Source organism: Epinephelus fuscoguttatus, linkage group LG5 (genome assembly GCF_011397635.1).
Source record: "Epinephelus fuscoguttatus linkage group LG5, E.fuscoguttatus.final_Chr_v1".
In the NCBI taxonomy this organism is placed as follows: Eukaryota; Metazoa; Chordata; class Actinopteri; order Perciformes; family Serranidae; genus Epinephelus; species Epinephelus fuscoguttatus.
The window spans coordinates 12,410,101-12,437,809 of NC_064756.1; the positions used below are offsets into that span (position 1 = coordinate 12,410,101).

General features: G+C 41.5%; 1 protein-coding gene across 2 annotated transcripts; it reads left to right on the forward strand.

Moving 5' to 3' along the window:
• Positions 1-337: 337 nt before the first annotated feature.
• Positions 338-27,640, forward strand: LOC125888642 (clathrin heavy chain 1-like). 2 transcript variants are annotated; one of them, XM_049576130.1, is made up of 33 exons: positions 338-853; positions 2,652-2,859; positions 6,375-6,643; positions 8,111-8,272; positions 8,435-8,548; positions 8,987-9,160; positions 10,970-11,167; positions 11,523-11,723; positions 12,532-12,684; positions 12,907-13,029; positions 13,289-13,426; positions 13,750-13,914; positions 14,032-14,212; positions 14,326-14,489; positions 14,618-14,743; positions 15,368-15,510; positions 15,611-15,845; positions 16,005-16,127; positions 16,275-16,420; positions 16,725-16,908; positions 17,058-17,250; positions 17,429-17,586; positions 17,674-17,838; positions 17,997-18,104; positions 18,726-18,893; positions 19,041-19,190; positions 19,376-19,507; positions 19,680-19,790; positions 20,017-20,187; positions 20,305-20,526; positions 22,106-22,126; positions 25,814-25,889; positions 26,000-27,640. In XM_049576130.1, exons 1-33 carry the CDS (start codon positions 812-814, stop codon positions 26,128-26,130), a joined length of 5,055 nt encoding a protein of 1,684 aa, XP_049432087.1. In that variant the 5' UTR covers positions 338-811; the 3' UTR covers positions 26,131-27,640. The 2 variants fall into 2 exon arrangements, with proteins under 2 accessions (XP_049432087.1, XP_049432088.1); XM_049576131.1 differs by lacking the exon at positions 22,106-22,126 and having other exon boundaries at positions 339-853.
• The last annotated feature ends 69 nt before the right edge of the window (positions 27,641-27,709 follow it).

Here is a 27,709-nt window from a genome sequence, read left to right on the forward strand (position 1 = left end):
ACTTAAACTTATATTGTTTTTTAGGTGGCTACAATATGTTTTTTGCTGACCCCATCCACTGCAGTGCATTGCTTTGATTTTGTGTTAATAGTCCTGTCTGCTTCTCCTTCTTCAAAATAAGACTAAAAAATTCCAAAGCATCACTTTAAGTTGGACATTTTAATAGCATAGTTTTACTAATTTTAACCAATTGTTTGCATGTATTTTCCAAACTAATATTTTCCTTAAAGGGTTAATGGTTGGATTTAAGCTTTAACAATATGCTGTCATGATTTTAACAAATGTGGTTTACTTGTTTGGCACGGAACTGACGTAACGGTATATGGGCGATTCGTGAGTGAGTTATATTGAGAATAGATTACAATGCGTTTAGCTGTTGAGAGTAGAAACACAATGAGTGTGTTATTTTGCTGAACATTTTAAAATTGATGATACCCATCCCTAACACAGGTCCAGAGCCAGTGTCCTTCCAGAGCTCCCTAGATGCTTCCGGATTGAGAAGGCTCTGAGCCGTTTCCGCCGCCATTGCGGATTTTGGACAGAAGATCAGCCGTAGCCACTGCTATCCATCGATGCAGGGCAGAAAGCACACACAGAAGGGGGACGTATTTAACATTTTAACTGAGACCAGATTCCGGGAACACGACTAACAACGCCGCATATTACCCTTCATCGTGTGTTTTTTGTTTTCACTGACTGGCTCCGACCTACACGTACAGTGAGGAGGTCGTAGCTAGCGCGGTGCTACTGCCTAGCTAGCTAGCTGTACGGCTAGGATTTCAGGACTCCGGTGAAGCTCAAGGAAACCACCATGGCTCAAATCCTGCCTATCCGCTTCCAGGAGCACCTGCAGGTATGTGGGCAAACCTGAAAACTGTATGAACACTAACATCCGCGTTATTTGTTGATTTTCCCCGCTAACGGCCGTTTGACAGCTTGCTAGCAAAGCTAACGGTAAACGTCAATACCCGCAGCAAATGAATGACCTCCCCTCCCCCGTTTAGTCAGCAGCTAAGCTAACAACTAGCTTTTCAGGCTAGCAGCTCTCATTCATTGCACTGATGCTGTTGCCTCGCCGACTCAACGCTAGCCGATGTTAGCTGTCAACGACGACCAGGGGGAGAGACTAGTTATCATTGAACACTTATTCTGACCTTCAGTGACCAGTTATTGTGTTATTGACCTATGCATGGCTGCATTTTGGTTAGCAAATAGCTATTACATGAGCTAGCTAACCGTCTCAGTTTGTGTCGTGAGGGATGTTGGAGTCACGTCATTTAATTGCAGCCGTGGTTTCCTTCGTTGAACATCAAAGTGTGTCGTTAGGATGGCCGATTCAATGCAGCTGTAATGTTATTATCACACAGCCCCCCTGGTGATGCTGATGATGTGTCAAGTGATGCACTGAAGCTAGCTAGTAGCTGTGAAACCGTGGTCAGCTGCAGTCCGACTGGAGCCTATGTCATACGGTGATGTTGTGTCACGACAGGCCATTTATACAGCTGAAGGCAGAGAGGTTGTTCTCTGCGTTAGATGGTGCTCCATGTGAAATGTTACCTTCCCATCCTGCTGTCGGAGGTGAACCAGGTGGTCCACCCATCCTGCCTGTAATGACATCATCATTTTTCTCTGTCTTATACATATACATTATGAAAACACCTAGAAACGGATTAGAGACAGCTCAGTCAAAGTCAAGATTAGCTGGTACATCCCAGTTTCTGATTGTGTGCGGTTATTAGACGTATCCAGTGGTCTCACCAAAACCTTAAATTCGAGATTTAACCCTACAGAAGGCAGTTTCTGTGTGGCCATGTGCCTGTTAATTATATTTATATGTTTATATAGAGACGGTTGTTTGTTATCTAGCCTACTCATTGATAGAGACAGGGTGGACAAAATAACAGAAACACCTGTCAGTTTAACTTGGTACAGTCAATAGTGTTAGGTAGGTGTGCCTAATAAGCTGGTACATAGTCCACACCACGGGTGATTACCACTGGAGAATGGCACGATACATCTACTATTCCAGTACAGTTCATAATGACTTTAACAACAGAGCCCACATGTATCGAAAACAGTATAGAGTTGGAAGAACTACTGCAAAACAGACTAATAGTAATCACAAATTCCATATTAAGCTCCTCTTTTATAACCCAAGGACACTTTACATATAGAAAACAAGACTACAAATAGTTGTTTTGACATGTGCTTGTTAGGGTTCAATACCAACATAGCCACTTGTTCCATTAGGTTTGTTTGTACCAATAATTTGAAGATATCCTTGCATATTTAGGATTTAAAAAAAAAAAAAAAAAAAAAGCGTAATTTTAAAAAATAAAGTAAAATTGTGGCTTATGAGACACTTAAAGTGTAAGCTCATCATCCTATTTATAATGAAAAAAATCAGATTTTTTTCTGATTTATTTTTAAGTGTGACTTGAAATGACTTCAGAGATGATGATGCCTTAGGTGTTAGTAACATGATGTCACCTGGCCACATGAGCTCCAGAACATCTGCTGTCTTTACATAAAGAGCTACAATGTAAATAAGTGAAGTACTTTAAATTATCGTTTCATCCTTGACATCATTTTGTGGTAAATTGTGTTGGCTGTGGATTGCTCCTAAAACAAGTCTATTGTTAATATCTCAGCTCCAGAATCTGGGAATCAACCCAGCCAACATTGGATTCAGCACTCTAACCATGGAGTCCGACAAGTTCATCTGCATAAGAGAGAAAGTGGGTGAGCAGGCGCAGGTCGTCATCATCGATATGGCCGATCCCAACAATCCCATCCGCAGGCCCATCTCTGCAGACAGCGCCATCATGAACCCTGCCAGCAAAGTTATTGCCCTCAAAGGTAAGCTGTAGCTGAAATGCATTTCTAGCGCTGTTAGCACATAGCTTTATGTGCCACCTAGAGAGGAGTGCGCTAGTTTTCTGGGAGCAGATAGAAGTAAACAGTTAAAGTTTTGGCCGGTCACATATGTTGCTTTTCTAATACATTGGGTCATTGTGTAAATTTTGTTTGTGTTGTCAGTCAGTTATGTAGCTTTCACAGTCTGCTTTTCATTTGATGTTCATATGTAGACCACCCCATTTCTGTTTGTCAAAAGAAGGGTTGAGTAACTAATAGTGTAACAAATTTAAATGTACAAGACATTGATATCTTAGGGAAGGTAGTTATAGTATTAGTGGTAGTAAAATGTCATGCTGTCATGAATGCTTTGTCTATTTTGCTTGTTTTTGCTCTTTTTTTCATTTCCTACTGCTTTCTTATGTTTGCAGACGGTGAGTTGAATTTTACATATCATGAGTTGTCAAAGTGTAATCCTGTTTGCACTGTCTTGAGATGTTTGCACAGTTGGTAATTTTAATGAATGCTTGGATTTGCAATAACACAAGCAAGCATAGCAAAATTAAGAGGGCAGCTTAAAGGACTGTCTTTTTTTTTCTTTGTTTGTGTGTGTGTTTGTCCCATTTGCTGTACATATATTTTATATTACAGCTGGCCATTTTCTTAAACATAGTTGAAGGAATAGTCTGACCAGACGTTGCCTCACAAATAGCAAATTTGAAGGCAAACATAGGTAATGTGAAAAGCATGTAAAGATGTAAATCTGGCTGCCTCTTTATTAGAAAAAAAAAGCGTGTCAGCATTCAGTAACACAGCTGCTGTAAGCTGTCAGTCACAATCTGAAGGCAACCACATAACAGAATACACATCTCCGCTAGAAAATTGATATGTATAAATTGAGTGTTAAAAATTCAATGAATAGCAAACCCTGGCATAAATGGAAAATCAGTTGAATTTACGGAAATGTTTCAAATTATTATGTGCATTGGAAAATGGTTGGTAGTAATGTATAGTACGTATGTATGTAGTAAAAGGGCTTAAACATGCAGAAAAAATGATATGGTCATTTAAACAGCGGCAAAATTAAGCAAGCAGTGACATTTAGGGTAGTCTTGAATAAATAGTGCATCGTTGTGTATTGGCTGTCTTGTGGACAAATTGGTATGAGGTTGAGCCAGTTTAGTCTGCCTGATGTGCACAGCACAAAGGCTACACTAGTTGTTCTCATTTGAGTAGTGTGCCACGTGTGTGATTATATTAACTGAATTTATTCTTAATATTTGTATAATGTCCGTCTTCAGAGGACCATACATTTGTTCGGATTTGTAGATGACTGGTATGTTGTTTTGTTTTGTTTTGTAGTCCAGTGATGCAGTCAAAGACAACATTGTGGCATGTAGCAAAGCACAGAATAATCACACAGGGAGAGGCACAGTCACTTACAATAATACATAATTTAAATATACATATTTTATCAATTAAAGAGCAAGCTGAAATGCACATTTTATACTTTGTCTTGCCTGGGTCTATTCCAGCTCCCAGTAAGAGAACAAGCAACCTTGACAGTGACCTGGCAAGAGAGTGAAACTGAGCTAAAACAATGTTTTTTGTTGCTAATTTTATGCATCAAAAATCTGTTGTTTAGCGTTATTGTGTAGGCAACTAGAGTTGCAGTGTCAGGGTTTTGAGAATGATGATGATCATGGGTTAATCTGCGACACCAGTCCCCCAAATCTGCTGAATGTGCAGGGAGAATCTTGACCAGCCAGCCCCAGGACACTGCAAAGACCAATGCCAAATGTTGGTCTTTCTTGTGGTTGCTTTCCTCGGTTTGGCCTGTTTGTGGACGCTGCTGCTTTCTGGGTTTACGAATGTTCATAATATGTCAAAGGAGTAGTCTTAAGTTGCTTATAGAACTGCTTCAGTATGGGTTGATTGAAGATAACTAATTGCAGATTTTCACTTCACTACATGTCACTGTATTTTATGTAGGCAGTGTATTTTTCAGTGTACCGTACACATAGTATTACCAAAACATTTGTTCAGAAATGTCACTGTACGCATTCCACTCGTATATTTTATTAACGATGAGTCATAGGGTTTAGTTTGGTTGAGGCTTGCTTGGGCCTGATTGAATCTAAATGTATGTCTTGGGCCTAAAGAATTAATGTTTCCTCCAATAAGACCAGAAAAAACAGAATGGGCATTAGTGCATCCGTCCAGCATCCTTCCTATCATTACATCTGTCTGTGTGTTTTGTGGTCTTCTTTTGCTAATCTGCATTCAGACCCAACCCAAATTCCCACATCCCTCATTTTAGGATTAAATTTTGATGTGAATCCCTTAAGAGCTATAACAACACGCCTGGAGTTTCATTTCTCTAGTAGGTGGTGGGGGTGGAGGGCTGGACACAGGCCATAAAGCCTCATTTTGACTTGCACTGGGCACCGTGTTTTTCTGCAGACGTTGGTTCCTAGAACTGGTTTTGGCTGAAAAGACCTGTGGAGAACTGGACCATTGTATCCAAACATAATGAAAAAGTTATTGTTGATCCATTTAAGAGGAACAGGAAGTGTAGTAGTAGCCATAGTAGTAGTAATATCACTAAGCAAGCATCTAGACTTAAAATAGCACTGTTTTATTGATGCAGGCATCTTTTTACAAGTACAACTGGGATGAAGAAATTGGATCCAGGAAGTCCAGTTTGAGTGTTAGATCCTGGAGTTTAAAGGCTAACTGGACACCACAACACTGCACAACATTGTACATCCTATGAGACAGGATTTTATAATTTAGGAAAATAATTATAGTGACAATCGTTGTAGCATCCTTTGTAGTGATACCCCAACATTGCAAATGAATCTAGTTGGACTCTGCACCTGTGCAGATTGAGCCAAAGTAGCACCTTGCCTCATGACATGCATAGCGTGGTGGAAAAAGTTGACCCAGGTTCAACTTTTTTTGGCACTGTCCTTTGCAGTGTCAACCATGGACTCATTGAAATGAATGAGAGGACTTAATTTTTGATGCAGTGCTGATGCCAGTCTGATTACAGCCTAGTGTGTTTGACTTCCTCATAATTAAATATGTTTTAAAGATGATTTACGCTCCAAATTATCAGAAGAGGTTTGCATATCCAGCCTCAGCTGAATGGCTATTAGTTGGCAGTTTATTGCATCAGATCGAACTGAATGCAGATCCAACAGTGGTTGCCCTTTTGTTGGTCTTGCCTCTTGTTTTGACACTGGTACTGGCTTTCTGTATGGTCCTTTGGTGTTACTCAAACCAAACCCTGACTACTACCAACATTTCTCCAGCAATTGGAAGTTGGTATGCCCAAATTGTAGGCTATGTTTACTCCCAAAGTCTGCTGTGTGTTGTGTGTGGTAGCTTTAGACACTAACTGATTTTTTTTTCACTGTTATTATTAGAATGTTTTTGGGGCAGGGTGGGGTGGGGGGGGGTCACAGCACTTATCTGTGTCACTGTATATTAACCTCAGCTCTGAATGTTTTCAGCTGCAAAGACCCTGCAGATCTTCAACATTGAGATGAAGAGCAAGATGAAGGCTCACACAATGACAGATGACGTGACCTTCTGGAAATGGATCTCCCTCAACACTGTTGCCCTGGTCACAGACAATGCAGTCTACCATTGGAGCATGGAGGGAGATTCTCAGCCAATCAAAGTTTTTGACCGTCACTCCAGCCTGGCAGGCTGCCAGATCATCAACTACCGCACTGACGCCAAACAGAAGTGGTTGCTGCTCATTGGCATTTCAGCGCAGGTAATTATTTTGAACAAATAATGTTAACACATGTATTTGTCTCTTGTTTCGAAAAACAGTTAACTGCATTAGAGAGCAGCAGTGTCACAGTTAAATAATATACTTAGATCTTACTTGCCAGTAATATACAGGAGAACCATTTTTTTTTGTTAAGTTACTTACAATAACATTCAAAAATTTGGAATCACCTGTTATATTGATGTTTTTCCTCAAAAATAGTATAATTCAGAGTACTGCTGTGAACATCCCCCCCCCCCCCAAAAAAAAACCTTCAAATGTGAATTTGTTTTTTCAGTCCCATAAAGCACAAGTGACCCTTGATCATTATTTGACCCCAACAGTGCAATTCTAAATACACTGGAAAGCCATTTTTCATTGGATCTTGGATTGGATTGAACAGATTTAAACTGTGATTCGTCAGTCCGTAGTATGTTCAACCCTTGGCTAAACTTCCATTTCTGTTTTGACATTTTAAGAATATCTTTGCTTAAGTAGCACACTGCCTGTTAATTCCAGCTTGTTACAGGCATTACTCTGTACTTGACACTGAAACAGCAAACTGTTTCTACATAAATCTGCACACATTTTGATGCCAAGCTTCCAGTTTCTTTTACCTGTGGCTGGTATTTTGTTCCACTTGTTGCTTAGAGGTATCTTTCCCTCTTTCTGTCCAGTCAGTTGTCAGTCTAGTTGAGCTATTGTACAGTAGTCTGTTTTCAGGGATTTAAATATCTGCTGCATATGCACGGCAGTGTGCATAAATTTAAGCTGTGCATGTATTACACAGCTCAGTTCAGGGCTGCCAACTCTCATGCACTAACTGTGAAACTCACAATTGACACTTTTTACATGCTGTCATGACACATCCGTTTTCTTCGGAATTAAAAATAATTTAATAACACAAAGAGGACACAGACAAGACAAGATAGTAGTCATGTTCAGAATGACCCTGACTGGGCATTTTAATGTAAATGTTTGAGAGGATTAAAATGAAAGTTAGCTCAAATTACAGGATGATCCTGTCTATAACCATGTAAAATCAGAAGTAATTAAACTATCTTGCTTGAAATTAAATTGAAAAGTTGGCAGCCCGGCGTAACTTGGTACAGAAAATAAAATATGTTGTGAACAGCATGTTACTGCCAATACACTGGCATTCAAAATATACAAACTGTTACTTAAATATTGTTGGTGTGCTTATTCTTAATAAAATTTTGGTAGAAATTAAAAAAATGTGAAAATCCAAACCATTCAGTTTTTTTCCTTTTAATTAGGCCCCCATCTGTATGTTTGTATTAAATATTGCAGTTTAAGTTTGGTCACAGAAACAGCAAATTTGTTATCATAGACTTCATTGATCTTGGTGATGCTGGAAGCAGAGGTATTAAAGATCAATAAAGCCTAAAGGGAATGATTATAAATCACAGACGCCTTTGGCCTAACTTGTGGCCTTTCTCTCCTCTTCAGCAAAATCGTGTTGTCGGAGCCATGCAGCTGTACTCAGTGGACAGAAAGGTGTCTCAGCCCATCGAGGGGCATGCCGCAGGCTTTGCACAGTTCAAGATGGAGGGCAACACTGAGGAGTCAACCCTGTTCTGCTTTGCTGTGCGAGGACAGGCAGGAGGAAAGGTAAGAATTACCAGAACTGCGACAACAGACCTATTTGAAAAGAGAAAATCAATCAGAATTGGGAGCATGCACAATCCTAATCAAATGTTCTTCTTTTAAAAGAAAAAACAATCCCGTAACCTGACTTTGTCTCATTTTGTGTTAACCCCTTTTTGCTCTTAGCTGCATATCATTGAAGTGGGGACTCCGCCGACTGGGAACCAGCCATTTCCAAAGAAAGCTGTGGATGTTTTCTTTCCTCCAGAAGCCCAGAATGACTTCCCAGTTGCCATGCAGGTACAAAAACTACTTACAAGGAAACATATAGAGCCTGTACTTGTTGCCTGATGTGATTTTTCAGTAAACAATATTCCCGCCTCCTTTGGTGGGAAGCAAACTCTTCACTGGTTCATCACTGCCTTTAACATTTTCTTTAAATGGGTATTCTAAAACAATTATGAATTGTCTACACTTGGGTTGGATTTTGCTAATGACAGGTATTATTTAAGTGCTGTTAAAACATGAAACTGTTACTGACTCATCATTTAATGGTGAGTTAATGTGTTGAAATTGCACAGTTTCAAAAAGGCCATTCTGATCTGTGTGAATTCAGACAGGGACCACCTGGGTGTACTTAATCAGCTCAGGGTCGAATGGTTTGTTGAAGTGCATTTTCATTTATCTTTTTGTTTAGCATTTACACTTTCTAACCAGATTTCTCTTTTGTAAATCCAGATCAGTTCCAAGCAAGATGTAGTCTTTCTCATTACCAAATATGGCTACATCCACCTGTATGACCTGGAGACTGGGACTTGTATCTACATGAACAGGATCAGTGGGGAGACTATTTTTGTGACTGCCCCCCATGAGCCTACTGCGGGTATCATTGGAGTCAACAGGAAAGGACAGGTACTCTAATGTACACACTCTGGCACACATTTATGTAAGAGAGGGAAATTTGTGTTGAGATTAAACTTCTATCACTTTTTTACATTCTTAAAGTGACAGCAGGGCACATAACATGGATGCATGTTCACGATAAGATCAAACTGGATCATAAAACCTCTTTGCCTGCATGTTAGTTGGTGTAAGTGTTCAATAATTGGCTATAACAACACATGAAAAAATAATTTCTCTCTTGTGAAGAAGAAAATATTCTTGTAAAGTAATTTAATATAAATTTTAATTATCAAACATTAAAAGTAAGCAGTGTTTGACAGACGCTGGATTACTTCTTATTTGGACTGACTAATGAGACGGTATCAGGCTTGCAAATCTTTGCAGTATCCATGCAGTGTAATGTCAGTGAGTGCAGGCTGTTTTATAATTGTCTGTGGAATAGCCAGGCTCATCATAAATCTTTATTCCTGGGTTTCTTGCAATTTGACCTCTAGGATACTTTGCTAATTATCTATCAGGTTTAATTTGGGGTGTTGGTTGTGCCAAAATGGTGTTTGTGGGGGTTTGAAATGGGTGACAAGTGCAACCAATTATAACCATGAAGCAGTTGTTTTAAAAAACAGTTTGTATTAATATCTTCCACAAACATGACGTAGGTGTGCACACAGATATAAACCCATAGTGGTTATATCTAAATCTGCCAGTTTGAGCCTCAGTATGTGTGTATGCATAGTGGATTCATGCCTGTGTTTGTCTGTCACTGCTGACATTTGTTAGTGATTCACTTTCCCTGTGGTATGTCAGCCCCTTTTGTCTGTCAACACGGGTCCTTGGGTGTTTCCGTGTGACCTTGACAGAGGAAATCTCTGAAAATAACAGACTGCCGCAGCATCTTCGGTGTCAGGCGGCATGTGACATTCACAGCAGGAGGGCTAAGCTTGGCCAAGCAGACTGCACAATCTAATCCTGTTATTGCTCTTGGCTCTTACCTGCAGGTCTACCAGATAGAGCTCAGTTTGTTGCAGGCACGCACACACACATACACACAAAATGTAATACTACACACCACAATCCCTCTTTGTAATTGAAGAATGTGACAAGTACACGTGTTAGGATGTAAATCATTTAAATCTATTTGTGCATAAGGAGGCATGTACAAAGGAGGTGCCAACATTTCACTATTACAGTTCAGAGTGCACTGGTTATATGAGCAGGTGTCAAATTGTTGCTAATAAATTTTCAGTATCTGTTCCTTTCTCATTGAAAGGAACATGTGGTGCCACTTCAGTTTCCTTCACCTCCACCAGATCCTTGCTTCAATTTCACTGAACTACCATAGCCTGCAAACTGTAATTTGGAAGGCAAGGATGTCTTTGTTGTCCACATAGCTCATGAGAAAGGCAGTTGTTGTCACGCTGTTGACTTCAGTGAAGCAGGATATTTTCCATTTATGTTGTTTCTCAGTCATCTCTGACTCCTGCAGTGGCCATGGTGTCTCAAAGTGCAGCTGTAGGATTACAGCAAGCTACGCTGTGTCATCTTTAAACATTTTTTTTAAATCTTTGGGCGTGCACATCGACGTCGGAGGGACAGCGATTCTGCTTTTGGCATTTATATTGAAAGCTCATGTTGATTAATTTTTGATTCAGAATCAAAATCATGACACCCATAATAGTGATAGTTGTTTCTTTTTTAATGGATTAAGGAGTAAAATACATGAAAACGTAACATGGACTCTGCATTGTTTTAAATGCCATCCATCCATCAAGAACCCTCAGTTGTGTACAGATAATTAAGCTTGCAAACATGCTTTTCCAGGTGTTGTCGGTGTGCGTGGAAGAGGAGAACATCATTCCTTACATCACCAATGTGCTCCAGAACCCAGACCTGGCTCTCCGCATGGCTGTCCGCAACAACCTGGCTGGCGCTGAGGAGCTCTTTGCCCGCAAGTTCAACACCCTCTTTGCAGCAGGGAATTACTCAGAAGCTGCCAAGGTGGCGGCCAACGCACCCAAGGTACTGCCAGTGTGCCATCGTGCACTCAGTGCGGGGTCAAGCAATGTGACATTATTCACAGTTCAACTAATACAAGCTCAGACTGTTAAGACTAAGCAGATTTCTTTAGCTTAGCATGACAGTAAACACCAGTTTTATGTCAAATAAGTTTAGATTTGCATACCAAAATGGTTTAAAAGCAGTTGGACAGATTAACCCCCTGCAGAGGAAGTTTCTCAAAGGAATACAGCCATGAATGTCACTTTAATGTAACTTTACACCGCCATTTTTCTATGCAATACTCAAAGGTGATTTTCCTAAAACCAGATCTTCCCATTGTCACTTAAGTACTTTGTCAATTATCTTTTCTTTCCAGGGTATCCTGCGCACCCCAGACACCATCCGTCGGTTCCAGAGTGTTCCAGCCCAACCAGGCCAGACGTCTCCTTTGCTCCAATACTTTGGCATCTTGCTGGACCAAGGCCAGCTCAACAAGTTTGAGTCTTTGGAGCTGTGCAGGCCTGTCCTCCAGCAGGGACGCAAACAGCTGCTCGAGAAATGGTTAAAAGAGGACAAAGTATGTGTCCAGTTGTTGGTCATTATTTGGCCTGAACTTTAGTGCCATGAAAGTAAAGTACATTTTAGTCTGAAACGTAAAACTGCTTTATTCAGTCCTTGTGAAGAAACCTCTGTGGATAATTTAGCTCCTGGTAGAAACCTTCTGAACAATGATCACAGAAAGAATTCTGATCGGGAGAAGCTTCAGTTGCAATCTGCAGTTTTCACCACTAGATGCCACTTAAATCTTACACACTGTTCCTTTAAGCCTATGGCATTAGCATAAATTAGCCAAGTGGCCAGCAGACTTTTCCTCTACTCATAGCTTAAAAATGGCATGTATTATTTCTACTTTTTCTTACTCACCATTGGTCTTGGTCACTGCATCTCCCAACAAAACTGCACTGGTTTTCAGCCTAATATTGTTGAAACAGATCGGCTAATATTGCTGCAACGAGAGAAACAAGTTAGCAGAGTTAGATGCCTAGAGAGGTTCGTGGTGTTTGCATATAGCATGTGCTTTATTTATTGAATCCACAGTATTACCACTCTGCTCATCTGTTCCTGGGAGGGGAGTAAATATCCTCATTGTCTTGTTTTGGCTGCTTGCCATTATCTGCCTGGCACTAGCACTGTGTGGCGGTGACACAGACGTGCTCTGGAAATTTCAAAGTAAAGGCATATCTTTAAGATGATGATATGGATTAATGTTTTCACTTTACATCAATAAAATTAGATTGTCGATCCTTTAATCGATACATTGAACCAAATCAATGGAACATTGCACACCCAGTTTTGAATTGCACTCTTTGCTTTTGTGTTTGCAGCTGGAGTGCTCTGAGGAGCTTGGAGATTTGGTGAAGTCAGTAGATCCTACTCTTGCCCTCAGTGTCTACCTCAGAGCCAACGTCCCCAATAAGGTCATTCAGTGCTTTGCAGAGACTGGACAGTTCCAGAAGATTGTCCTCTACGCCAAGAAGGTTTGTGGCCATGCCTGACTTTGTTATTCCAAGTTTATCTTGTATTATATTAGAGGTACAGAGAAAGGAGAGAGAATATGATCCTCCGTAAGACTATTTCGCAAATTTTTAATCAATGTTCTGCTGTTGTCTTAACATTTCTGTGTTTTATATGGTTCAGTTGTAGCTATGACACACCTCAGGTGTAGGACTATTTTGCTTAAAGATGTGTTGTCCCTGTAGGTGGGCTACACTCCAGACTGGATCTTCCTGCTAAGAAACGTAATGCGGATCAGTCCAGAGCAGGGTCTTCAGTTCTCCCAGATGCTGGTTCAGGATGAGGAGCCACTTGCTGATATTACACAGGTAAAAACAAAGACCACATCTCAACCATTTATTAATACCACAAGCACCTACATGTCAGATAGACAAAAATAACAAATGGTTTTCATCATGTAAGATGGCTTTCACCAAGAGAGCAGGATTATGCAAATGCTACTGCTCCATACCCAATGACCAAACAATTAAATTGAAGGAAGCTGTTACTTGATTAAAAAAAAAATCCAAGCATGCAGTCTTTTGGTGAGGAGTTTGACATGATTATTTCCCTTTTTTGTGTCTACAGATTGTTGATGTGTTCATGGAGTACAACCTGATCCAGCAGTGCACATCCTTCCTACTAGATGCCCTGAAGAATAACAGACCCATGGAGGGTCCACTGCAGACACGCCTGCTGGAAATGAATTTGGTGCACGCACCACAGGTACATAAACAACCTGATTTAGAATTGGAACACCACAGTTTATTTTGGCTGACAGATGTCCACATGCCCAAAAAATAAAACAATCATCATCTTGTTCAGTTACAGATTTGTTTTATATAGCTTCAGTCTTTTGCAGTTAGACTTTCTTTTTCTGTGCTTTTAGAAACTAACCCTTGAGCTTTCGCTCTCTTTTCTCTAAAAAGTGTCTCAGTATGTTTGCTTTGTACAAAAAAATCAAATTCCCCATGCCTATATGCAAAGTTTCTTCACAACAAAGCTTAAAAAATGTTGAAATGTGTTTGTCCCTGTGTCATGTCTTGCAGGTTGCAGACGCCATTCTGGGCAATCAGATGTTCACCCACTATGATCGTGCCCATGTGGCACAGCTGTGTGAGAAGGCCGGTCTCCTGCAGAGGGCACTGGAGCATTACACCGACCTGTATGATATTAAGCGCGCTGTGGTACACACACACCTTCTCAACCCAGAGGTACAACGCAATTCAAAGAACAGAAAATACGAACACTACCAGCAACAAATATTGATAACATGTCACTGTTTTGTGTTCGTTGTTGTATTGTTGATTGTTCTATGTTTGTCTCTGCAGTGGTTGGTGAATTTCTTTGGCTCCTTGTCAGTGGAGGATTCTCTGGAGTGTCTGAGGGCCATGCTGTCTGCAAACATCCGCCAGAATCTGCAGATCTGTGTCCAGGTTGCCTCTAAGTACCATGAGCAGCTCACCACACAGTCCCTCACTGAACTTTTTGAGTCATTCAAGAGCTTTGAAGGTAAGACAGGCATATACTGAGCGCCATTTGCCTTTCCTGTGCATTTTAAGAAGAAGATTTAAAAGATAGTTGCAGTTAGTTCTCCTGCTGATTTGGACTTTTTTGTCTTTCAGGTTTGTTCTACTTTTTGGGTTCCATTGTGAACTTCAGCCAGGATCCAGAGGTCCACTTTAAATATATCCAGGCGGCCTGCAAGACAGGCCAGATCAAAGAGGTGGAGAGAATCTGCCGAGAGAGTAACTGCTACGACCCTGAACGTGTGAAGAACTTCCTCAAGGTCAGAAATGGATTAGTGCAGAATAAACATTTCACTACAAACATTCCTGCTAGTACTCTATTCAGACCAACATTCAACAAACATAGCATTTACTAGCTAATACTTTTTACTGTAATTCTCCTCTACAGGAAGCCAAGCTGACTGACCAGCTGCCTTTGATCATTGTGTGTGACCGCTTTGATTTTGTCCATGATCTGGTCCTGTACCTGTACCGCAACAGCCTGCAGAAATACATTGAAATCTACGTGCAGAAGGTACGTTACTGCTCGAAGGAAGACGTATAACACGCTTAAAACGCCTCACAAGGATCTGCAGGCTTGTCTGGTGATCTCAGAGCAGGGCAATCTTGTATCAGGAGAGACTTCAGAGGTTTGGGTCAAAGTATATTGGAGCACACAGACTTGGGGCAACAAACCTTATTAGAGTGCTTAAGTTTTGATACCAGGTGCGTCTTCATGAGAGTCAAACAGTACAGAGACTCGCATTCTCTTAAGTAAATAGCCACAGGCGGGACAATAAACTGCATGTAGGCAGGGTTCATAATTCTACACTAATAGAATAGAGAAAAGGAAATGTATAGATACCTAGCTTAGTACTGGCACATCTCTACTTCTGAGCCTGGTGGAAATGGTGTTTTTTAAAACCCAGAATGATGAATAAAATATCACTCAACCTACATTGAAAGGCTTTTGTTTAGTCTGCCATGACTAAAAACTGCATCCTGTGTCGTGTTTGCTCTCTCAATCCCCCTAAGTTTTATACTGCCTCACTGATGCAAACAATACCTTAGATATTGGACTGCCTCACTCCACTTGAAGAAAACTATTTCTGTGCATTTGTCCTTGAATATGTAGTAACTTCATGATCATTTATTCCAGGTGAACCCAAGCCGTCTGCCAGTAGTCATTGGAGGGTTACTGGATGTGGACTGTGCTGAGGATGTGATTAAGAACCTGATTATGGTGGTTAGAGGGCAGTTCTCTACAGATGAATTGGTGGCTGAAGTGGAGAAAAGAAATCGGTAATTGAACTGCATGGCAATAGTGGAATCACTGAGTCATGAGTCAGCAGCTGATTTTCTCTTCAGTCCTGTGAAATCCTTATTGTCTATGTTTCTCCAGACTGAAGCTGCTGCTGCCTTGGTTAGAGGCCCGTATTCATGAAGGTTGTGAGGAGCCTGCCACCCACAACGCCCTGGCCAAGATCTACATCGACAGCAACAACAACCCTGAGCGTTTCCTGAGGGAGAACCCCTACTACGATAGCCGCGTGGTGGGCAAGTACTGTGAGAAGAGAGACCCACACCTGGCCTGTGTGGCCTATGAAAGAGGACAGTGTGACCAGGAACTGATTCATGTGAGTTAAAACTGAAATCATACTTTTAAAAAGGGGCTGAAAAAATATGGGTAATTTTGTAAATTAAGACTATTATGTTGGAAATGTGCATACATTACTTTCATAACATGTCACTGTTATTGTCGCTCATGCTAACTGTTTTTGTGTATCACACTTCAGGTGTGCAATGAGAACTCCCTGTTCAAGAGTCTGTCCCGCTACCTTGTCCGTCGCAAGAACCCTGAGCTGTGGGCGAGCGTGCTGCTAGAGACCAACAATTACAGAAGACCACTCATCGACCAGGTCTGACCCCTTGGCATATCTGACACTAAATTATGCCACATGAACTGATTTGCTTAAATTGTTAATACAAAAAGCTGCTGGCATTTCAGATATTTACTTAAAACATCAGCTGTAGTTCATCAAGTCTGTCGTCACTCTTTGCTGCAGGTTGTCCAAACAGCCTTGTCTGAGACCCAGGATCCAGAGGAGGTGTCTGTTACAGTCAAGGCCTTCATGACCGCCGATCTTCCCAATGAGCTCATCGAGCTTTTGGAGAAGATTGTCCTGGATAACTCTGTCTTTAGCGAGCACAGGTGAGAGGGGCTTGATGTTACCTGTATATCCCAAAGTTTTTTTTTTTGTTTGTTTGTTTTTTTGCTGGCTACATTTTCATGATTGTGAAGCTGATAGACGCAGCTACAATCTCCAAAACGTCAAAGATATTTGTAGGGCAGTAAGCAGCAAGTCACTTGAACCTAATCTTCAACTGATGAACTGCTGTAATTTTTGTAGAAGCATCTTGAACTGCGTTCACATTCAGAAACACTCAATTGAGAATGTATTTTGCTTTTTTTGGTGAAATTATAAAGTGAGTCTTTTGTTTGTTTGTTTTTTCAGAAACCTCCAGAATCTGCTCATCCTGACAGCCATTAAAGCTGATCGGACACGTGTTATGGAGTACATCAATCGTCTGGACAACTACGATGCCCCAGACATTGCGAACATCGCCATCAGCAATGAGCTGTTTGAGGAGGCCTTTGCTATTTTTAGGAAATTTGATGTCAACACCTCTGCTGTGCAGGTCAGTGAATCACTGCTTGTCGTCACATAAGCTTTTATACTGTTTTAAATGGGGCATGCTATTCTGGTGTCCATACTTGATCCAGAACCTGACGATAATGGCCACCAGTGTTATTGAGCTTGATCTGAATGTTGTCTCATCTTGTCCAGGTCCTCATTGAGCACATTGGTAACCTGGACAGAGCCTATGAGTTTGCTGAGCGCTGCAATGAGCCACCAGTGTGGAGTCAGCTGGCAAAGGCCCAGCTTCAGAAGGGCCTGGTCAAAGAAGCCATTGACTCTTACATCAAGGCTGACGACCCTTCTGCTTACATGGAGGTGGGACAAGCTGCAGCCCAAAGTGGTAAGATGAACTTTATCATAAAGGCTTATTTGGTGTTTGGATCTGGAGAATTTTAGATAAATGTTAAATTCATTGTGCTTTATCATTTATTGTTTTATTTAGTAAAAACAGTGTTCTGGTAAATGTGCAGTAGATTGATGTGCTGTTGAAACTGATTGGAGTTGATTGTTGTGTTCAGGAAACTGGGAGGACCTGGTGAAGTTTCTGCAGATGGCCCGTAAGAAGGCCCGCGAGTCGTACGTTGAAACAGAGTTGATCTTTGCTCTGGCTAAGACCAACCGCCTGGCTGAGCTGGAGGAGTTCATCAACGGACCCAATAATGCTCACATTCAGCAAGTAGGTCCTGGGAAGCATACGCACGTCCAGCACACATCCACACACACACATTACCTTAATTCACTTTCACTGTCCATTTTTCTTCAGGTGGGTGACCGTTGCTATGATGACAAGATGTACGAGGCAGCCAAATTGCTTTACAACAACGTGTCCAACTTTGGCCGTCTGGCCTCCACTCTGGTGCACCTGGGCGAGTACCAGGCAGCTGTGGATGGAGCTCGCAAGGCCAACAGTACTCGCACCTGGAAGGAGGTGAGGAATGATGATACAGTTTCATTCTTAACTCTTTACAGAGAAAACGTTCTTTGGAGAGTAAAGAGTCAGAGTTCAAACAGCACGAAGCCTTCCTATAGTGTCAGTAAAGACAAAACACATTGTTTGATTCATGATTCAATTCTGTTCTCCTCCAGGTGTGTTTTGCGTGTGTAGATGGGAAAGAGTTCCGTCTTGCCCAGATGTGTGGCCTGCATATTGTCGTCCACGCTGATGAACTGGAGGAACTCATCAACTACTACCAGGTAACTGGGGTTACTGGGGCCTGTGTGAAACTCACCTGTCAAACTAATGTCTCATTTCCACTAAATGGTTCTACTCGACTTACTTTTGGTACCAGGTCCTTCTCTCTCAATTGTTTTCCAGTGCAGATAGTACCCCCTCAGTGTAAGCGGGTTTCTCAGCTGATCGCCATAGTGATGCCACATGAATCTGCCAATGTTACACTTGCAAAATTATTTCATCTGCAACCAAGTAGAGGAACGTCTGCACTTTGTTAGTTGTGCTGCGTAGTTTTGTCAGTGGCTTAGCTATTTAAAAATGGCAGCTTTTGCAGGATGTCCTGTGTCGCACAAGTGATATTCTGCAGAATTTAACCCCCACTATGCAGTTTCAGTGAAACTTAATATTTCAGTTCCTTCAATTTTTTGCATTTAAAACTGTAACAATAATAAATATATGTATGTGGGGGTGGTGAGAAGGTGAGATATTTAACCAAACTTCTCAAAGTCTCCAATGAAATAATCTCTTTCCCCCAAAATTAAGGGTTGAAAATGCAAATTTAAGGTTTTGCAGTGTTTATTTTGGTTGTATTTCTGGTTTAAAGCGTTATGGTAAGTGTCATTACGTCTGCCTGTACCCTCCAGGACCGCGGTTACTTTGAGGAGCTGATCACCATGCTGGAGGCCGCCCTGGGTCTGGAGCGTGCTCACATGGGCATGTTCACTGAGCTGGCCATCCTCTACTCCAAATTCAAACCCCAGAAGATGAGGGAGCACTTGGAGCTCTTCTGGTCTCGCGTCAACATTCCAAAGGTGGGCAAGGGGAACAGCAGCAACATCTTGATATCATCTTTACAACATAAACATGTAACATCCTCTGATAAACTTTTGCCGAACTAACCTATTTGTGTGTGTGTGTGTGTGTGTGTGTGTGTGTGTGTGTGTGTGTGTGTGTGTCAGGTTCTCAGGGCAGCAGAGCAGGCCCACCTCTGGGGGGAGCTGGTGTTCCTCTATGACAAGTACGAAGAGTATGACAACGCCATCATCACCATGATGAACCACCCAGCTGATGCCTGGAAGGAGGGCCAGTTCAAAGACATTGTCACCAAGGTTAAAAAAAAAAAAAAAAAAAAACGACTTATACTTGATTAATGATGCTAATTTTCATTTGTCATTCTGGTAACAAGTTATACTATTATAACAACAATTCCAAAGCACAATACTGACCTGTTATTGTGGTATAAATCATTTGTAGATGTTCAATTTGAGTATACAAGTGTTCTTTTTTATTGTAGGTGGCCAATGTGGAGTTGTACTACAAGGCCATCCAGTTTTATCTGGAGTTCAAACCATTGTTACTGAACGACCTGCTCATCGTCCTCTCTCCAAGGCTGGACCACACACGTGCTGTCAACTTCTTCAGCAAGGTCCTGGGCCATTATTGCTTTCTGTAAACAATTCTCAAAGTGTTCGGTTGTATGTATGGTTATAAGTTATAAGTGACTGTTCCCCATTCAAGTAGTTGGTTTTTGGTTGAGAATGATATATAAAGCAGTGAAAATGGGCATTAATGGTTTATTTTTCTGATTGATTGTTCAGGTGAAGCAGCTGCCTCTGGTTAAACCGTACCTAAGGTCTGTCCAGAATCACAACAACAAGTCAGTAAATGAGGCACTCAACAACCTCTTCATCATTGAGGAAGACTATGCGGTATGATATTTTGATATTGTACACTGTGTATCATAACAGATAAAATCATAATCTATGTTTTAGATGTTCGGGGCTCTGGTTGAGGTTATAAAAAAATGTTTGTATTTGTTGTTTCCAGCACAGCGCACTCAGTATCAGTGATCAAATGTTTCATCTGCAGGATAAATGTTTTCACAAAGTTGTATTTTCAGTTGTATCTCATAATCCCCCCCTCTCTCTTGTCTAGGCACTGCGCACTTCTATTGATGCTTACGACAACTTTGACAACATCTCGCTGGCCCAGGGCCTGGAGAAGCACGAGTTGATTGAGTTTAGGAGGATCGCAGCCTACCTGTTCAAGGGCAACAACCGCTGGAAACAGAGTGTTGAGCTCTGCAAGAAGGACAAACTCTATAAGGTGCGTGGCCCCTAAAACACTTTCAGAATATGCTCCAGTTCTTTTTAAGTAAAATTTCATTTTTCACTTTCCCCGAGTCTGTTTTATTGAGCTGTGTTTGTGCTTTCATCTCTGCAGGATGCCATGCAGTACGCATCAGAGTCCAAAGACATCGAGCTGGCCGAGGAGCTCCTGGCTTGGTTCCTAAATGAGGACAAGAAGGAGTGTTTTGCCGCCTGCCTATTCACCTGCTACGACCTGCTGCGGCCAGATGTGGTGCTGGAGACCGCCTGGCGACACAACATCATGGACTTCTCCATGCCATATTTCATCCAGGTCATGAGGGAGTATCTCTCTAAGGTGGGTTGGCCAGAGGTAACCAGCGTTTGTGGCGTATCAGGACAAAGTAGATGGCTTTGTGAGAAGGTTTTGTAGAGAGAAAAGTATGTTGCGTCTTGTTATAGATACATTTTGCAATTCTAAGGTAACTACAGTGAGAGAATATTGTAGAAGGTAGAGAGGCAAGAATACCCAAAAGTTGACTATGGATTTTTTCTCCTGCTTCCAGGTGTTGTTTTACTTGTTACATAGTATTTGCAAACTTGTACTGATCTGTGGAGACACGCACGTCTCAGGTTTACCATGTCAGACCTGTTCAGATTGCACCACAGGAATAAATTAAATCAATTGAATCTTAAATGCTTTTCCACTGATAGGTGTCCTCATACAAACGCACCAGCAGCTGTTAAAACGTGTTTGCAAATACTATTCAGCTCTAGGCAGTGTCAAACCGTATCACAGATAAGTCCCCCAGTACTGCCTATTCTTTCCTCCATTCATGCCCATCTTCCTATGCTTCTGTCAGTCACGTGTCATCACTGGTGTTTTCCTTTTCATTTGGGTCTCCATCCATTCAAGCTACTTTTCCATACAAATGTGTTCAGAGGAGGTTCATAACTGCTGTGTTGCTTGTCCTGCCATATTTCTCTGTTACATGGCGTCAAAAACAGCCTACCTATTGCTTTCATAACAGACAGCAGAAAAAGAAGAGTGTACATTATGTAGTTTATCTTGTTAACGTGTTTAAAGGCATACTGTGCAGGATTTGTTGCTTACTGTTTGTAAACACTACGTTCAAACTTGGCCTCTCCTCCTTGGCTCAAAGAGAAGGAAAGAGCAGTGGTGGACAAAGCAGTAAATGAGAGAAATAGAGTTTTGTTATGTTATGTTTTAAAGCAAAGAAAGTCCACCCACCTTCGCACAACCCTGCAGGAAGGTGCTGCATTTCTGGATTTTGTGCATTTCCAACTGAGGTGCATTCGTCATCCTCTCTGCTTGGCTTCTCTGCTCTGTGTGCGCGTGCGGCTCAACCTCGCCCTTGATCGAAGAGCACACACACCTGCAGCTGGTATCCACAGAGCAAAGGAGAGAGACGACTGGTCGCTACTTTTTTATAGAGTCCAGGCCTCACACTGTTATTGGCTGGAGGTTACACACCACTACCCATAGGTTGACACCCAGAAACAACTCGAACAAACCAAATTAATAAGAAAATACAGGCAGAGGGCAGATTCTCTGCAGATACAGACATCACCACACACTGCTAGTGGGTCACAAGTGATAATTTAGGAGGATTACTTTGTCTAAGTCTATTTTTTTTGCATAGTATGCCTTTAAACTTACTATTAGTAAATATATGTATTGTATTTGTTACACTGTTATAAGCAACAAGGGGAGTACTCACAGTACCAGAGTGATCTCAAGTCTGCATTTGTATCAAAAGTGGCGTTATTACCCGCATCTGTCTCTCAGGATTTTTTGTGTTTTCTTTAAGTGACAAGCCCTGTGTTTGCTCTTCTCTCTGTCAATTTCTATTTTGGGAGACTTCCATTTGGTTTTTTTTTCCTCCTTAAGTTGCCTCTCTGAATTTCCTTTCCAGGTTGATGCGATAAAGGAAAAGGTGAAAGTCTTTTTGACCCCTCTCCCCTGTCCTGTAGCCTGTAGTTTGGAGGAGTAAAATTAGCAGAAACTGCATGACTCCTCTCCCCCCATGTCACTCTGCTGCTTCTGATTGTAAACTCCACATCTCCACTAGACCACCTACCAACCCACGAGACTCCAGAGCAGGGCTCTTCACACTCATCCCTCAGGGGTCTGCTCGGTTTGCTGTTGTCTGTGATGGCTCTAGATCAAGCAGCTACTGAATTAGGCACAAAACACACAGCAGGAGGAGGTGTGGAAATGTATTTCTTCAGTTCAAGACATGACCGTTGTATTCCTCTTTGACATTATTAGCGCTGACTGTAACTGAAGCTAGCCAGCATTAGCTCAGGATTTATATTTAATTTGTAGGATGACAATTTTGTTTGTGTATACTTGCACTTTGCAAACAGCTGTTAAACACCATGAGATTTTGCTGGAGGCCATTGCTAATTTTTCTTGTCCCAAGCCTGACTTAAACCTGCAAGGAGGGGTTTTTTGGCAGCAGGAAACACACTGTGAACACAACCCTGACATATTACCACTTGATCTGGCAAACTAGAGCTTAACACAGCTGCCAAAGACACTAGGGCCTCATTTCCACTGCATGGTTTGCCTCGACTTGACTCACATTTCGGTACCAGGTGGTTTTCTCTCTTTTACTTTTCACTGCAGATACTACTCCCTCAGTTAAGGTATCAGGGGATGTTACATGCGTTTAGCTTGGCTATTTAAAGATAGTGGGTTTGTGCAGGATGTCCAGTGGTCTTTTATACTGCACCTTCTAGTATTGCCTCAGCTTACTTGGAAGCCGTGTCCTATGGCACTATGCAGTGGAAATGCGGTATATGAGCACAGTGAGAGTGAACAAAAAAACACAAAGTTGTTGGCCAGAAAACCCAAAACAGAGCTGAAGATGCCCCACAGCACTGAGGGGAACAGCTTGGTCCGGTGATAATTTGCTATGCCCCATCACCATTTTCTCCTTAAACACACTGAGCCATCCACTTAAGCCAGCATGCCCATCAGCTCTCTTCAGGCTTGGGTGAAGAGCGCCGCTCTGGATAGGTCCGGTCAGGTCCTTTTCTCACCAGACCTGTAGATCAGTTCTAATGTTAAACTGTCTTGTAACACCGCTCAGCTGCAGTCCGCTGCTACGCACCATCTGGGATCATTTCAGGAGGAATGTGTTTTCACCTTGTAGACATTGTTAAGGGATTATCAAGGCTTATCACATTGATAATTCTTGATTATATCTTTATGTTGAGAGGGGTGAGGGCATGTTTGTATCTGTGTGTGTTGACAGTGGTGTTGTAGCATAGACTGCAGCTAAGTATAAGACCTAATTTCAATAATAGAAGAGCCAGTGAGGCATTAGTTTGATAAGGTGACCATCAGAGACCTTTTTATTATTATTTTCCATGTTTGTCTGTACTGCTGAATTTATCTCAACGCCATAGAAGAGCACAGAAGATAAAACCCATTAATTGTAGTACAGGCATTTTAAGAAAGAGGTATCCTTTGCTACTGTAAAGTGTGGTCTCTATAAGCAACAAACAGCTTGAGTTTTTGAGAGCAAAATATCTGTTTGGGTATGTTTCTTGGGGGAAACTTACATGTAGAGCGACAAGCATGCATTTCCCCCTCCCTTGGTAGCATCAGCAGCACTCAGGCCAGGCTAGGAGACATCGTTGTTGGCTGTGCCTGCTTCTGGAAACCTTGAACTGGCTGTACAAAACCATTCCCCTCCGCCCTCTTTCACACTCCCTCCACTTTGCTCTCTGCTTCTGTCTTTCTCTCTCATGCACTCTTCAAGAAGACAATAACTCAACTGCCGCTTCAGCATGTCTCTCAACCCTTCTCTTCTGAAACGAAAGAGCCTGTCTTTTCTCAAAACAGCCTGCTTAACCAGACTGACTGACTCTAGTAGTAGACCAGAAAGTATGTAGAGAACTGAACCCAAAACCACTATCCTGTTACACCATTTAGCATTGTCCTTAGCTGGTTTTATCAGGATATAAGCTGTGCACTGTCATCTGAGGGTAATATCTGAAGCTTTTGGCTGGCTGCTTAACTCTCTGAATTGTTTTTTTAGCTCTATCTTGAGTCCTTTCGCTGCATCTGAGCTGCTTAGCAAATACTAAAGCACCACAGAAATACCAGCAAGTTGATACTCCAGACAGCTTCGTGCTTATTGTAGCTGTTCGTACGCAGGCAGTGACTTAAATTGGCTTTGTCTAGGGGGCCAGAAGCATGCATTTCTAAATTTGAAAATTCTCAAACACATTGACGCCTTCGCACATTGTTGGCGATCACTTGTTTCCAAATATTGGCAATTGGAAAACACGGAATAGGCAAACATGGCGACAGATGTTTGCACAATGTTAATTAATACCTGTAAGTATTTTTGATAGTTTCCACTAAAGGCAACACAATTAGTCAATCAATTATATAAATAAATAAACTATTTTGTTATGTAATTAATTTAATTTTCAACCAGATATGCATCGAACGTATTAATAAATGGAATATTTTTAGGTTTTGGACCAATGGTCAGACAAAACAAATCTTTTGATGACATAACCTCGATTGTGATGGGCATTTTTCACCATTTTTTGACATTCTGCAGATCATACAATTAATTGATTAATTAATTGAAAGTAACTGTTAGATACAGCCCTATTTTAAGCGTACCCCATACTACACTAAACTTGGTATATGTGTTTTTTAATCCAGTACATTTTCAGTACTGTTAAATATCAGTTTATATTATTCCTGTAACCCCAACATTGACTACAAAAAGTTTTAAAGGACTTTTATAAAAGAGCATTTTTTTGAGCACTTTACCTGTCTCATAAATCAAGGCTAAGACTTGGGGCTGACAGTGAAGAGTGCATTAATTTTTGTGGATGGCACACAGGCGCAAAGCATGTTTCAGCCCCAAGTTTTACTAAATAAATGTATTATATTAATTAGTACGCAGGGATCTTTAGAGATATGTCTTTCATAATCGAGTCTTCACCTCTGTTAGGTTCATAGAGCTTAAAATTTATCATAATTATTACTGATAAATGCCTGCAAAAGGTTAATCAAGTTGTGTTTTGGTCTGTTTCCACCAACTTTAAAGTAAAAGTGTGCAGATATTCTGCTGGGAGATGAACAAACTAACAGGGGTGAAAATGATAAATGTTGGTCTTTGTAAATTTATATGTGCTGGTGAGGGGTTGGTTCTCTACATACATTTCCAACATGTTAGAGTAGATGATTTGGGTGGCTGGATGGTGGGACCATTATTGCCCAGTAGCGGTTTGTCTCTGTCTCCTCCTTAATCCCTAATACTCTCGACAAAGAAGTGGATGTCCACCTGATAGACTGTTATAGCCAAGCTTCATAGAGTAGCCAGTAGCTCTCTAGTTGTAGTAACTCCTTCCGCCTGCTAGAGGGCCTCCCAACACATTAGCAAGGCCTGCCTCCTGCAGCCTGTTTTTATTTAAATCTGGACTGTATTCGTCTTCGCCTGTCAGGAATGGTCCCATCCGTCAGCCAGTGAAATAACCCAGAGGTCAGTTTTTACAAACCCAGCGTCTCAGCCCTTGCTCTTCAAGAGCCCTGTCGGCCGCAGCGTAACTGAAGTCTGACATTGTCACTGTTGTTGTGTTTTCCACAGGTGGACAAACTCGAAGCCTCTGAGTCACTGAGGAAACAGGAGGAGCAGGCTACCGAGTCTCAACCTATTGTTTACGGTAAAAAAGACAACTCATAGTTGATAATTGTCATAAAGGAAACCTAGAGAGCAATTTTTGACTATACAACCACAGTCATGCACTTTTAACTACTGATCTTTCTGTTGCAGGCACACCCCAGCTCATGCTCACAGCAGGGCCCAATGTGACCGTGCCTCCCCAGCAGCCCTACGGCTATGGCTACACAGCAGCACCAGGCTATGGCCAGCCCCCACAGCCCAGCTTCGGTTATGGCATGTGAACACCCAACATCTCCCCCTGCACCACAACTTGACTCAACACCTTCCCTCCATTTGTCCTTCTCTCTTTGTGTTCCTCACCAGCTTCCCATGGTCTTCTACTCACAACAGGGGCCACAAGCAAGCAACAGCCCACTCTCATTTTGAGTACATTTTTTTTATTATGTGAAGATGTTACAAGAGAAAACATTTAACTGCATTGAAGGACTTTTATTTGTATTGTTTGAAGAGAAATTGGACCACGTTTGTTTTTTTCACATTCCATATTTATGACTACTTATTTAGAGTATTTTTTTGTCGTTATGTTATTGTCATGTTTTTTTATTGGTTTATGGTTTGTGCAGAAGTGGACTTGCTGAAGCTCAGCAGCAAACCTTTGAAGTAGGTGGAGGAGCATTGGATTTTGCACTCGTGAAGAAATTAATGTAGAGAAGCTCTTTTTGATGTACTGAACGTGAACAGCTTACATTGTCTCGTTTGTCTGTATAATGCATTTCATCATCATTGTATATTCTGAGGAAAAAAGGTTACATATAATATTTGAACATATATTGCCATTTCAATGGCTATAGCTAGCAACACTAAGTAATGATAGTATATTCTGCACAGGCGTGTAGCTTTATGGAGTTTTAAATGCATACAGATGTATGTCACTGTGTGGATGAGGGTTTGTGTGCGTGTGTGCGTGTGAGTGTGTGCGTGCGAGTGTGATCTGATGGTCTAAATAAGAATTTTAACCCCCTCTCAGCCTGTACTGGGCTATCCAATCCACCCTCTTAGGTGTTAGCTCTCCTTCATCGGCTCCATGTATTTAGGTGACCTCTTGTGCCGTGTACAGTGCTTGTGTGAGACTGTATCTGTGTATGTGCAAGGACGGGACCACGGCTACCAAACCCCAGGGCCCTTACCCCTCAACCGTACCGTGTGTGTGTATTTACTCGGAACCCTCCTCGTGCTGAGGTCCGCGTATGCCAGGTGTTGTAGTGTTTCCCTCGGTCACCATTACTTTTTTTGCGTGTACAGATGTGAACATGAAGAATTGAAAACTTTTAGATGGACTCCCCACCCATCTGTCCTCCACCCACTCTCCTGTCCTGTTTGCTCCTCCGTTAATGCTTTAGCAGCAAGAACAAACAAGGAGGCAGAGGACGACAGGCAGGTGGAACCTTTGGTGTCCTAATGACAGCTTGACTAGATCCATAAACACTCCTGTAGGTTGTGTGTTTAGATGGTTATGATGAAGAAAAATAGGTCTCAGTACATCCAGTTCTTTGTCAAGAATGGTCTGAAATAAGAGCCTGTATTTACCTTGATGTACTTAACTTCCTTACATGCTTTAAGCTGTGTGTGTAAAGTGTCATTCTAACCCTAACATAAGTTGAATTCCTTTCTGTTGTCATGCATATTAATAATAAAGGGGATCTGTCATTGATAAATGGAAGAATATGACTCAACTGAAAGGGAAATACTAGCCTAAATAAAAACTAAAAATTGTACCCAGTCTCTCGTGGAGTCACTCGGTGTGAGGGGAACTAGTAGAGTCTCAAAACCAAGTTTATGCTTCCACTTTTTATTTTCCAC